At 42.5% G+C, this 13312-nt stretch overlaps 1 protein-coding gene across 1 annotated transcript in view; it reads right to left on the bottom strand.

The window, feature by feature from the left end:
• Positions 1-1581: 1581 nt before the first annotated feature.
• LOC115121559 (B-cell receptor CD22-like) overlaps positions 1582-13312 on the bottom strand; it is a 25521-nt gene continuing 13790 nt past the window's right edge. Inside the window, exons 10-20 of the mRNA XM_065016695.1 lie at positions 9757-10095; positions 9404-9622; positions 8919-9251; positions 8570-8824; positions 7628-7906; positions 4063-4341; positions 3117-3380; positions 2694-2784; positions 2491-2530; positions 2295-2375; positions 1582-2212 (exon numbers count right to left, since the gene is read on the bottom strand). Of these exons, the coding sequence (XP_064872767.1) occupies positions 2132-2212; positions 2295-2375; positions 2491-2530; positions 2694-2784; positions 3117-3380; positions 4063-4341; positions 7628-7906; positions 8570-8824; positions 8919-9251; positions 9404-9622; positions 9757-10095 (2261 nt within the window). The 3' untranslated portion in view covers positions 1582-2131. The remainder of the gene's footprint in view (positions 2213-2294; positions 2376-2490; positions 2531-2693; positions 2785-3116; positions 3381-4062; positions 4342-7627; positions 7907-8569; positions 8825-8918; positions 9252-9403; positions 9623-9756; positions 10096-13312) is intronic.

Raw genomic sequence — 13312 nt, 5'->3', positions numbered from 1 at the left:
GTCTTACTATAGTTTCAGCTGTGTTGGATGGCATGTTGATACTAACATTACCTAGCATGTGGTGGTCTTACTATAGTTTCAGCTGTGTTGGATGGCATGTTGATACTAGCATTACCTAGCATGTGGTGGTCTTACTATAGTTTCAGCTGTGTTGGATGGCATGGTGATACTAGCATTACCTAGCATGTTGTGGTCTTACTATAGTTTCAGCTGTGTTGGATGGCATGTTGATACTAACATTACCTAGCATGCGGTGGGCTTACTATAGTTTCTGCTGTGTTGGATGGCATGTTGATACTAGCATTACCTAGCATGTGGTGGACTTACTATAGTTTCTGTTGTGTTGGATGGCATGTTGATACTAGCATTACCTAGCATGCGGTGGGCTTACTATAGTTTCTGCTGTGTTGGATGGCATGTTGATACTAGCATTACCTAGCATGTGGTGGTCTTACTATAGTTTCAGCTGTGTTGGATGGCATGTTGATACTAACATTACCTAGCATGTTGTGGTCTTACTATAGTTTCTGCTGTGTTGGATGGCATGTTGATACTAACATTACCTATCGTGCGGTGGGCTTACTATAGTTTCAGCTGTGTTGGATGGCATGTTGATACTAGCATTACCTAGCATGTGGTGGTCTTACTATAGTTTCTGCTGTGTTGGATGGCATGTTGATACTAACATTACCTATCGTGCGGTGGGCTTACTATAGTTTCTGCTGTGTTGGATGGCATGTTGATACTAGCATTACCTAGCATGTTGTGGTCTTACTATAGTTTCTGCTGTGTTGGATGGGATGTTGATACTAGCATTACCTAGCATGCGGTGGTCTTACTATAGTTTCAGCTGTGTTGGATGGGATGTTGATACTAACATTACCTAGCATGTGGTGGTCTTACTATAGTTTCAGCTGTGTTGGATGGGATGTTGATACTAACATTACCTAGCATGCGGTGGTCTTACTATAGTTTCAGCTGTGTTGGATGGGATGTTGATACTAACATTACCTAGCATGCGGTGGTCTTACTATAGTTTCTGCTGTGTTGGATGGGATGTTGATACTAACATTACCTAGCATGTGGTGGGCTTACCATAGTTTCTGCTGTGTTGGATGGCATGTTGATACTAGCATTACCTAGCATGCGGTGGTCTTACTATAGTTTCTGCTGTGTTGGATGGCATGTTGATACTAGCATTACCTAGCATGCGGTGGTCTTACTATAGTTTCTGCTGTGTTGGATGGCATGTTGATACTAGCATTACCTAGCATGCGGTGGTCTTACTATAGTTTCTGCTGTGTTGGATGGCATGTTGATACTAACATTACCTAGCATGTGGTGGTCTTACTATAGTTTCTGCTGTGTTGGATGGCATGTTGATACTAGCATTACCTAGCATGTGGTGGGCTTACTATAGTTTCTGCTGTGTTGGATGGCATGTTGATACTAACATTACCTAGCATGTGGTGGTCTTACTAAACACCTGAAGGAGCAGAGCTAATGAATAGTTCAACATATTTCTACATGAAATGCAATCAAATCTGGAAATGGCAAAATCTTATAGAAAAATAGCAGAAGCATAATCTATCCCATTTATCATCTATATGCAAACTGTATTTATCATCTATACACATACTGTATTTATCATCTATATACATACTGTATTTATCATCTATACACATACTGTATTTATCATTAGGAGAACAATCTAAATTCCAGCATTCACTCAAAAGTTAAAGGTCATTGTCTGGAAAACCTAATAGATAAGAAAGCATAATGATAGTAAGAGAATAGCATTGTGAGGCCTAGCTTTGGTTTCATGCTGTTGCTCTTCAGTCCAGGTTCTGTGGTGGTTCTCTTCAGTCATGTTCTGTGGTGGTTCTCTTCAGTCCAGGTTCTGTTGTGGTTCTCTTCAGTCCAGGTTCTGTGGTGGTTCTCTTCAGTCCAGGTTCTGTTGTGGTTCTCTTCAGTCCAGGTTCTGTGGTAGTTCTCTTCAGTCCAGGTTCTGTGGTGGTTCTCTTCACTCAAGGTTCTGTGGTGGTTTTCTTCACTCAAGGTTCTGTGGTGGTTTTCTTCACTCAAGGTTCTGTGGTGTTTCTCTTTAGTCCAGGTTCTGTGGTGGTTCTCTTCAGGACAGGTTGTAGTTCTCATAATCGGAGGCATCAGCATCTATCTGAGGGATTGTGACAGTGGGGGAGTCCCTCACATTCTGAAATAAGACACTGAATGAGCACATTACACACCACTCCGTAACATTTTTGTAGACACACACACACATTAAACACACTTACTGCCAGGGTGTCATACTCTGGTGACCTGGTCTTCATGTTCAGAGCTGTGTACGTGTCACTGTTAGGATCAGGATGGACACTCTGTGGAGAGAGAGAGTTGTCACGGTAAGAGTGAAAATAGTATGAGAGAGACTGTCATGACATAGTAAATTAATGTCACCAGGTGTGGAGGTGGAGGTGTAACTGATATAGTCACCTGTATCCCTGTTGTGGCATCACTTCCTGCTGTGGATCTCCTGTAAAGTGGGACAGAGTGAATTATGCTCTCTAGTGACCACTAGTGGAAGTTTATATGTTACTAATACAGTTTTGCACATGAATAAATTAATATATTAATGCATTCACAACAAATCAGAGTGCTAAGGGGAATTTATAAAACATTTGAAAAAATTCTGTCACCTGAACCACATGAGTCCAGAGAGACAGAGGATGAGAACCAGAACCACCACTATGATTCCTACAGCTGCAGTCAGAACTGATGTTTGTTTCCCTATAATAAAATATGGATGACATGAGTACATGGTAATACAGGACTGTAATGGTGTTCCTATGAACTGACAATGAATATACACTAACAAAGGACATTTATACTATAATCAGCCACTATACCAAACATTAGGAACACCTTCCTAACAAGTGACATCAAAGGGGGATCAAAGCTTCACCTGGATTCACCTGGTCAGTCTGTCTATGTCATGGATAGAACAGGTGTTCTTAATGTTTTCTACACTCAATGTTTAATTATAAAAAGCCTTATTCAAAGTATTAACATTAGAATGAACCACGTAGTTCTGTATTGAAGTATTGAAGATGTAACTTTACCTGCTACAATGATCATCAGAGCTGTAGAGTTCATAGATCCTCTTCCATTCTGGGCCTCACAGTAATATTCTCCTCTGTCCTCAGAGATGATGTTAGTGATGCTGTAACTCTGTCCTGATGCTTTTGGTGAGGTTAAGTTCTTCTTGTACCAGGTGTATTTGTCCACAGGTGGGTTGGCATCACTGCTGCAGGTCAGAGTCACTGAACTGCCCTCCACTATTTCACCAGAGGGACTGACTGACACTGAGGTGTTCTTTGGGCCATCTGGTCAAATATAATTTGTCAGATTATTAAGACAGTAGATTTATTACAACTTCACATTACATGTCATATGAAAATGAAATGATCGGAGAACTAAAATTATAACTTACACAAAACATTAACAAGAACACATTTAGAGATGCTTAATGACTACTTTGTTTCATTAATACTTGTTTGCAACCTTGGCATTTAAAGAAATATATATATATATTTCACCTTTATTTAACCAGGTAGGCCAGTTGAGAACAAGTTCTCATTTACAACTGTGACATGGCCAAGATAAAGTAAAGCAGTGCGACACAAACAACAACACAGAGTTACACATGGAATAAACAAGGGTACAGTCAATAACACAATAGAAAAAAATATATACAGTGTGTGCAAATGGCGTGAGGAGGTAAGGCAATAAATAGGCCATAGTAGCGAAGCAATTACAATTTAGCAGATTAACACTGGAGTGATAGATGAGCAGATGATGTGCAAGTAGTGATACTGGTGTGCAAAAGAGCAGAAAAGTAAATAAAAACAATATGGGGATGAGGTAGGTAGATTGGGTGGGCTATTTACAGATGGACTATGTACAGCTGCAGCGATCGTTTAGCTGCTCAGATAGCTGATGTTTAAAGTTAGTGAGGGAAATGTAAGTCTCATTCAAACACTAATTCAAACACTGTATTTTACTCACATTTCACATCCATGTTGATAGACTCAGGCCTGTCTGTCCCCAACTCATTCTGGGCCTCGCAGTAGTACTCCCCAGTATCAGATGACTTGATTTGATTGAAGGTATGATGTGGTCCTGTGTTCTGATTGGAGATACTCTGATAGTGACCTCCATTCTTCTTGTACCAGGTGTATTTGTCCACAGGTGGGTTGGCATCACTGCTGCAGGTCAGAGTCACTGAACTGCCCTCCACTACTTCACCAGAGGGACTAACTGACACTGAGGTGTTCTTTGGGCCATCTGGTAAAATATAATTTGTCAGATTATTAAAACAGTAGTTTTATTAAATCAAATCAAATCTAATCTAATTTTATTTGTCACATACACATGGTTAGGAGATGTTAGTGCGAGTGTAGCGAAATGCTTGTGCTTCTAGTTCCGACAATGCAGTAATAACCAACAAGTAATCTAGCAAACAATTCCAAAACTACTAGATATATAAGGGGATAAAGAATATGTACATAAAGATATATGAATGAGTGATGGTACAGAGCGGCATAGGCAAGATACAGTAGATGGTATTGAGTGCAGTATATACATATGAGATGAGTATGTAAACAAAGTGGCATAGTTAAAGTGGCTTGTGATACATGTATTACATAAGGATGCAGTAGATGATATAGAGTACAGTATATACGTATACATATGAGATGAATAATGTAGGGTATGTAAACATTATATTAGGTAGCATTGTTTAAAGTGGCTAGTGATATATTTTACATCATTTCCCATCAATTCCCATTATTAAAGTGGCTAGAGTTGAGTCAGTGTGTTGGCAGCAGCCACTCAATGTTAGTGGTGGCTGTTTGTCTGATGGCCTTGACATAGAAGCTGTTTTTCAGTCTCTCGGTCCCAGCTTTGATGCACCTGTACTGACCTCGCCTTCTGGATGATAGCGGGGTGAACAGGCAGTGGCTCGGGTGGTTGTTGTCCTTGATGATCTTTATGGCCTTCCTGTGACATCGGGTGGTGTAGGTGTCCTGGAGGGCAGATAGTTTGCCCCCGGTGATGCGTTGTGCAGACCTCACTACCCTCTGGAGAGCCTTACGGTTGTGGGCGGAGCAGTTGCCGTACCAGGCGGTGATACAGCCCGACAGGATGCTCTCGATTGTGCATCTGTAGAAGTTTGTGAGTGCTTTTGGTGACAAGCCAAATTTCTTCAGCCTCCTGAGGTTGAAGAGGCACTGCTGCGCCTTCTTCACGATGCTGTCTGTGTGGGTGGACCAATTCAGTTTGTCTGTGATGTGTACACTGAGGAACTTAAAACTTAATACCCTCTCCACTACTGTTCCATCGATGTGGATAGGGGGGTGTTCCCTCTGCTGTTTCCTGAAGTCCACAATCATCCCCTTAGTTTTGTTGATGTTGAGTGTGAGGTTATTTTCCTGACACCACACTTCGAGGGCCCTCACCTCCTCCCTGTAGGCCGTCTCGTCATTGTTGGTAATCAAGCCTACCACTGTTGTGCCGTCCGCAAACTTGATGATTGAGTTGGAGGCGTGCGTGGCCACGCAGTCGTGGGTGAACAGGGAGTACAGGAGAGGGCTCAGAACGCACCCTTGTGGGGCCCCAGTGTTGAGGATCAGCGGGGTGGAGATGTTGTTGCCTACCCTCACCACCTGGGGGCGGCCCGTCAGGAAGTCCAGTACCCAGTTGCACAGGGCGGGGTCGAGACCCAGGTTCTCGAGCTTGATGACGAGCTTGGAGGGCACTATGGTGTTAAATGCCGAGCTGTAGTCGATGAACAGCATTCTCACATAGGTATTCCTCTTGTCCAGATGGGTTAGGGCAGTGTGCAGTGTGGTTGAGATTGCATCGTCTGTGGACCTATTTGGGCGGTAAGCAAATTGGAGTGGGTCTAGGGTGTCAGGTAGGGTGGAGGTGATATGGTCCTTGACTAGTCTCTCAAAGCCCTTCATGATGACGGAAGTGAGTGCTACGGGGCGGTAGTCGTTTAGCTCAGTTACCTTAGCTTTCTTGGGAACAGGAACAATGGTGGCCCTCTTGAAGCATGTGGGAACAACAGACTGGGATAGGGATTGATTGAATATGTCCGTAAACACACCAGCCAGCTGGTCTGCGCATGCTCTGAGGGCGCGGCTGGGGATGCCATCTGGGCCTGCAGCCTTGCGAGGGTTGACACGTTTAAATGTTTTCCTCACGTCGGCTGCAGTGAAGGAGAGTCCGCATGTTTTAGTTGCGGGCCGTGTCAGTGGCACTGTATTGTCCTCAAAGCGGGCAAAAAAGTTATTTAGTCTGCCTGGGAGCAAGACATCCTGGTCCGTGACGGTGCTTGTTTTCTTTTTGTAATCCGTGATTGACTGTAGACCCTGCCACATACCTCTTGTGTCTGAGCCGTTGAATTGAGATTCTACTTTGTCTCTATACTGACGCTTAGCTTGTTTGATTGCCTTGCGAAGGGAATAGTTACACTGTTTGTATTCGGTCATGTTTCCAGTCACCTTGCCCTGATTAAAAGCAGTGGTTCGCGCTTTCAGTTTCACGCAAATGCTGCCATCAATCCACAGTTTCTGGTTTGGGAATGTTTTAATCGTTGCTATGGGAACGACATCTTCAACGCACGTTCTAATGAACTCGCACACCGAATCAGCGTATTCGTCAATGTTGTCGTCTGACGCAATACGGAACATATCCCAGTCCACGTGATGGAAGCAGTCTTGGAGTGTGGAATCAGATTGGTCGGACCAGCGTTGAACAGACCTCAGCGTGGGAGCTTCTTGTTTTAGTTTCTGTCTGTAGGCAGGGATCAACTAAATGGAGTCGTGGTCAGCTTTTTCCGAAAGGAGGGCGGGGCAGGGCCTTATATGCGTCACGGAAGTTGGAATAGCAATGATCCAAGGTTTTTTACAACTTCACATTACATGTCATATCAAAATGAAATGATCAGAGAACTAAAACTATAACTTACACAAACCATTAACAAGAACACATTTAGAGATGCTTAATGACTACTTTGTTTCATTAATACTTGTTTGCAACCTTGGCATTTAAAGAAATATTTTTATATATTTCACCTTTATTTAACCAGGTAGGCCAGTTGAGAACAAGTTCTCATTTACAACTGTGACATGGCCAAGATAAAGTAAAGCAGTGCGACACAAACAACAACACAGAGTTACACATGGAATAAACAAGGGTACAGTCAATAACACAATAGAAAAAAATATATACAGTGTGTGCAAATGGCGTGAGGAGGTAAGGCAATAAATAGGCCATTGTAGCGAAGCAATTACAATTTAGCAGATTAACACTGGAGTGATAGATGAGCAGATGATGACGAGCAGATGATGGTGTGTAAGTAGTGATACTGGTGTGCAAATGAGCAGAAAAGTAAATAAAAACAATATGGGGATGAGGTAGGTAGATTGGGTGGGCTATTTACAGATGGACTATGTACAGCTGCAGCGATCGTTTAGCTGCTCAGATAGCTGATGTTTAAAGTTAGTGAGGAAAATGTAAGTCTCATTCAAACACTAATTCAAACACTGAGATGTATGTTACTCACATTTCACATCCATGTTGATAGACTCAGGCCTGTCTGTCCCCAACTCATTCTGGGCCTCGCAGTAGTACTCCCCAGTATCAGATGACTTGATTTGATTGAAGGTATGATGTGGTCCTGTGTTCTGATTGGAGATACTCTGATAGTGACCTCCATTCTTCTTGTACCAGGTGTATTTGTCCACAGGTGGGTTGGCATCACTGCTGCAGGTCAGAGTCACTGAACTGCCCTCCACTATTTCACCAGAGGGACTGACTGACACTGAGGTGTTCCTTGGACCATCTGGTGTTGAAGATGACAGAACAAATAACAAGTCATATAACATGTAAGGAAGCAAGAGATGATGTAAATTAGTATAGATTAGTATATTACACTGACATGTAGAACCATGTATTACAGAGATGATGTAAATTAATATATTAGTATATTACACACACATGTAGAACCATGTATTACAGAGATGATTACAGTCAAAAGATTATGTAAATTAGTATAGATCAATCACCACCTTACACCTGAAACCCCACCTCATGTAGAACCATAAAAGATTTATGCACTACTGTTCCAGTCATAAGGTGATGCACCAATTTGTAAGTCGCTCTGGATAAGAGCGTCTGCTAAATGACTTAAATGTAATGTAATGTAATGTAATGTAATTAGTATATTATAGACCATGTATTAGTATATTACACTGACATGTAGAACCATGTATTAGAAGAGATGATGTAGTATAGATTAGTATATTTGACATGTAGAACCATATACAGAGATGATGTAAATTAGTATTAGTATACACTGACATGTATTAGAACCATGTATAGATTATTGACAGAGATGATGTAAATTAGTATAGATTCGTATAATACACTGACATGTAGAACCATGTATTACAGAGATGATATCAATGACTTTCACTGTAGATATATCAACACCCCATGTACTCACATCTGACAGTGAGAGTCACTTCTGGAGAGAGGATTCTCTCAAAGCCTTCTACAGCACAGGAGTAGTTCCCTGCATCCTCACTGCTGATTGGTTCTAGGATCAGACTGTTATAACTGGTGATTGTGTTGGTCAGACGTTGTCTGTTCTTGTACCAGATGTAGGTGGGGTTGAGACCGACTGTACATTTGGTTCTACATCTCAGTGTGACTCTCTCCCCCTCTGACACAGACGTAGGATCCATCTCCAACAGGATATCTAAGAGGAAACTTCAGTCATATTTGACTCCAGACAGGCTTGTCATGTGATTAGACTTGTCCTATTACAGTAATAACTGTAGGTGAAGTATTACCTGTGACAGTCAACATCACTCCAGGAAGACCAGAAAATCTCCCCTCATCTGTTGTTATTAATCTGAATATGTATTCAGCCGAGTCCTTCTCTGTCAGGTGTGTTATTGTCATGGTGTGGTGGTTCTCTGTGTTCCTATTGTACTGCACACGACCTGCAGACTCTGGATATGACCTGACATCTACAGGGTGTTTCTGTGTAAACCAGAATGAACCTTGTTCTATATAACTAGTGGGATGAGTGTAAGAGCAGGATATGTCCACTGTGGAGCCCTTCAAGACACAGATTCTCCTCTTGGTGTAAGTCACACTCCAGCAGTTTGAATTATGAACACCTGAAACATTATGAAGACATCTGTTAGTTTTAAACTATTTCTGTTTACTTTTGTTGTAAACTACTTGAACATTTTCAGTATTTTGTAAATCAATATCCACTTTAGCTGTCATTTGGTATTGTGAAATTATAACTAAATTCATCTACACTCACAGACTGCAGGAGAGTGGAGATCCTCATGGCCTTTTACAGCACAGGAGTAGCTGCCTGCATCCTTACTGTAGACATAGTTAGAGTATATAGAGGAAGTTCTCTCATCTAGATATTGTCTGTTCTTGTACCAGACGTAGGTGGGGTTACCAGGCAGGCTGCAGCTGGTTCTACAGGTCAGTGTTTTCACATTCCATTGTCCTGTCACCTCCACCTGCAGTTCTGCATAGAGAGGTTATGGAAACAACAACAGAGTAAGTCTGTCAGTTACCACCATGTCACTGTTCTCATGGAACATTTAATACATAACTAAGATGGTAGATATATACTATACTATATATGAAACATTACAGTACCAGTGACAGAGAGAGTGACTCCACGTTGGGCAGTTTTCCAATCGGACTTGTCTGTTTTATATCTGAAGTAATATGTATCTTTGTCACTCTGTCTCAGGTCTGTGATTCTCAGGGTAGAGTCCTTCTCTGTTGTCTGACAGTACTCCACACGACCCTCATTATTAGATTGGATTTCAACAAATCGACCCGCACCACTATTCCAATAAGACCATCCAATTGTTGTGACTCTATGACCTCTGGGATATGTGTAAGAGCAGGACAGCTCCACAGTTGACCCCTTCAAGGCACAGATACTATTCTTGGTGTAGGTCACACTCCCTCCATACTGCCCGAGTACCACTGAAAGCACATTACATTAAGAACAAACCTATTGGTTCACACTGACAGTAGGGTTTGTCCACACATTGTTGCCATACTGTATTTGCTGAGGAATGGAAACCATAGAAAAGCATCACTCAGTGAGGTGTGAAAGATAACTGTTTAAAGTGAAGTGGAGACGCCTAACAGAACACACCAGAATAACATTATGATTCTTATCCTTTTAGAAATGTCTGTAGACTGATAAACAGAGCAACTAAAAGATAAGAATGAGACCATACCTGCTACAGACCAGAGAAAGACCACCAACACACTTCCTGCTGTTCTCAAGGCCATTGTTGCATCTCCCACCCTGCAGTCTTAGAAACATAAACAACAACTCACTCTATAGCTGCTGAATAACTCCACCTGATACATTGAAGTATAAACTGTAAATGGGGTACAGGGCCTCATTACTGAAAATGAACCAGGCTCATACTGACTACGTTTCCATGCACACCAATATTCCATTATTATTTGGGATACTCAAGTATTCTGTTTTTGATTTGACGCATATAAACTTCATATCCCATTTACTATAACCCAAAAAGCTTGTATTCCAGTTATGAGAAACCTGGATAATTTTTTTATTTATTTATTTATTTCACCTTTATTTAACCAGGTAAGCAAGTTGAGAACAAGTTCTCATTTACAATTGCGACCTGGCCAAGATAAAGCAAAGCAGTTCGACACATACAACGACACAGAGTTACACATGGAGTAAAACAAACATACAGTCAATAATACAGTAAAAAAACAAGTCTATATACAATGAGCAAATTAGGTGAGAAGGGAGGTAAAGGCAAAAAGGCCATGGTGGCAAAGTAAATACAATATAGCAAGTAAAACACTGGAATGGTAGTTTTGCAATGGAAGAATGTGCAAAGTAGAAATAAAAATAATGGGGTGCAAAGGAGCAAAATAAATAAATAAATTAAATACAGTTGGGAAAGAGGTAGTTGTTTGGGCTAAATTATAGGTGGGCTATGTACAGGTGCAGTAATCTGTAAGATGCTCTGACAGTTGGTGCTTAAAGCTAGTGAGGGAGATAAGTGTTTCCAATTTAAGAGATTTGGAAGGAGAGGCGGCCAAAGAAAGAATTGGTTTTGGGGGTGACTAGAGAGATATACCTGCTGGAGCGTGTGCTACAGGTGGGAGATGCTATGGTGACCAGCGAGCTGAGATAAGGGGGGACTTTACCTAGCAGGGTCTTGTAGATGACATGGAGCCAGTGGGTTTGGCGACGAGTATGAAGCGAGGGCCAGCCAACGAGAGCGTACAGGTCGCAATGGTGGGTAGTATATGGGGCTTTGGTGACAAAACGGATAGCACTGTGATAGACTGCATCCAATTTGTTGAGTAGGGTATTGGAGGCTATTTTGTAAATGACATCGCCAAAGTCGAGGATTGGTAGGATGGTCAATTTTACAAGGGTATGTTTGGCAGCATGAGTGAAGGATGCTTTGTTGCGAAATAGAAGCCAATTCTAGATTTAACTTTTGGATTGGAGATGTTTGATATGGGTCTGGAAGGAGAGTTTACAGTCTAACCAGACACCTAAGTATTTGTAGTTGTCCACGTATTCTAAGTCAGAGCCGTCCAGAGTAGTGATGTTGGACAGGCGGGTAGGTGCAGGTAGCGATCGGTTGAAGAGCATGCATTTAGTTTTACTTGTATTTAAGAGCAATTGGAGGCCACGGAAGGAGAGTTGTATGGCATTGAAGCTTGCCTGGAGGGTTGTTAACACAGTGTCCAAAGAAGGGCCGAAGTATACAGAATGGTGTCGTCTACTTCAGAGGTGGATCAGAGACTCACCAGCAGCAAGAGCGACCTCATTGATGTATACAGAGAAGAGAGTCGGTCCAAGAATTGAACCCTGTGGCACCCCATAGAGACTGCCAGAGGTCCGGACAGCAGACCCTCCGATTTGACACACTGAACTCATCAGAGAAGTAGATGGTGAACCAGGCGAGGCAATCATTTGAGAAACCAAGGCTGTCGAGTCTGCCGATGAGGATGTGGTGGTTGACAGAGTCGAAAGCCTTGGCCAGATCAATGAATACGGCTGCACAGTAATGTTCTTATCGATGGCGGTTAAGATATCGTTTAGGACCTTGAGCGTGCTGAGGTGCACCCATGACCAGCTCTGAAACCAGATTGCATAGCAGAGAAGGTATGGTGAGATTCGAAATGGTCGGTAATCTGTTTGTTGACTTGGCTTTCGAAGACCTTAGAAAGGCATGGTAGGATAGATATAGGTCTGTAGCAGTTTGGGTCAAGAGTGTCCCCCTTTGAAGAGGGGGATGACCGCAGCTGCTTTCCAATCTTTGGGAATCTCAGATGACACGAAAGAGAGGTTGAACAGGCTAGTAATAGGGGTGGCAACAATTTCGGCAGATAATTTTAGAAAGAAAAGGTCCAGATTGTCTAGCCCGGCTGATTTGTAGGGGTCCAGATTTTTCAGCTCTTTCAGAACTTCAGCTGAATGGATTTGGGAGAAGGAGAAATGGGGAAGGCTTGGGCGAGTTGCTGTTGGGGGTGCAGTGCTGTTGACCGGGGTAGGAGTTGCCAGGTGGAAAGCATGGCCAATGTAGAAAAATGCTTATTGAAATTCTCAATTATGGTGGATTTATCAGTGGTGACAGTGTTTCCTATCTTCAGTGCAGTGGGCAGCTGGGAGGAGGTGTTCTTATTCTCCATGGACTTTACAGTGTCCCAGAACTTTTTAGAGTTAGTGTTGCAGGAAGCAAATTTCTGCTTGAAAGCTAGCCTTGGCTTTTCTAACTGCCTGTGTATAACGGTTTCTAGCTTCCCTGAACAGCGCATATCACGGGGGCTGTTCGATGCTAATGCAGAACGCCATAGGATGTTTTTGTGTTGGTTAAGGGCAGTCAGGTCTGGGGAGAACCAAGGGCTATCTGTTCCTGGTTCTAATTTTCTTGAATGGGCATGTTTATTTAAGATTGTTAGGAAGGCATTTTTAAAAATATCCAGGCATCCTCTACTGACGGGATGAGATCAATATCCTTCCAGGACACCCCGGCCAGGTCGACAGAAAGGCCTGCTCGCTGAAGTGTTTCAGGGAGTCGCTTTACAGTGATGAGTGGAGGTCGTTTGACCGCTGACCCATTACGGATGCAGGCAATGAGGCAGTGATCGCTGAGATCTTGGTTGAAGACAGCAGAGGTGTATTTAGAGG

This window comes from Oncorhynchus nerka, unplaced genomic scaffold (genome assembly GCF_034236695.1).
Source record: "Oncorhynchus nerka isolate Pitt River unplaced genomic scaffold, Oner_Uvic_2.0 unplaced_scaffold_907, whole genome shotgun sequence".
In the NCBI taxonomy this organism is placed as follows: Eukaryota; Metazoa; Chordata; class Actinopteri; order Salmoniformes; family Salmonidae; genus Oncorhynchus; species Oncorhynchus nerka.
This window is presented reverse-complemented; position numbering and strand designations above follow the sequence as displayed.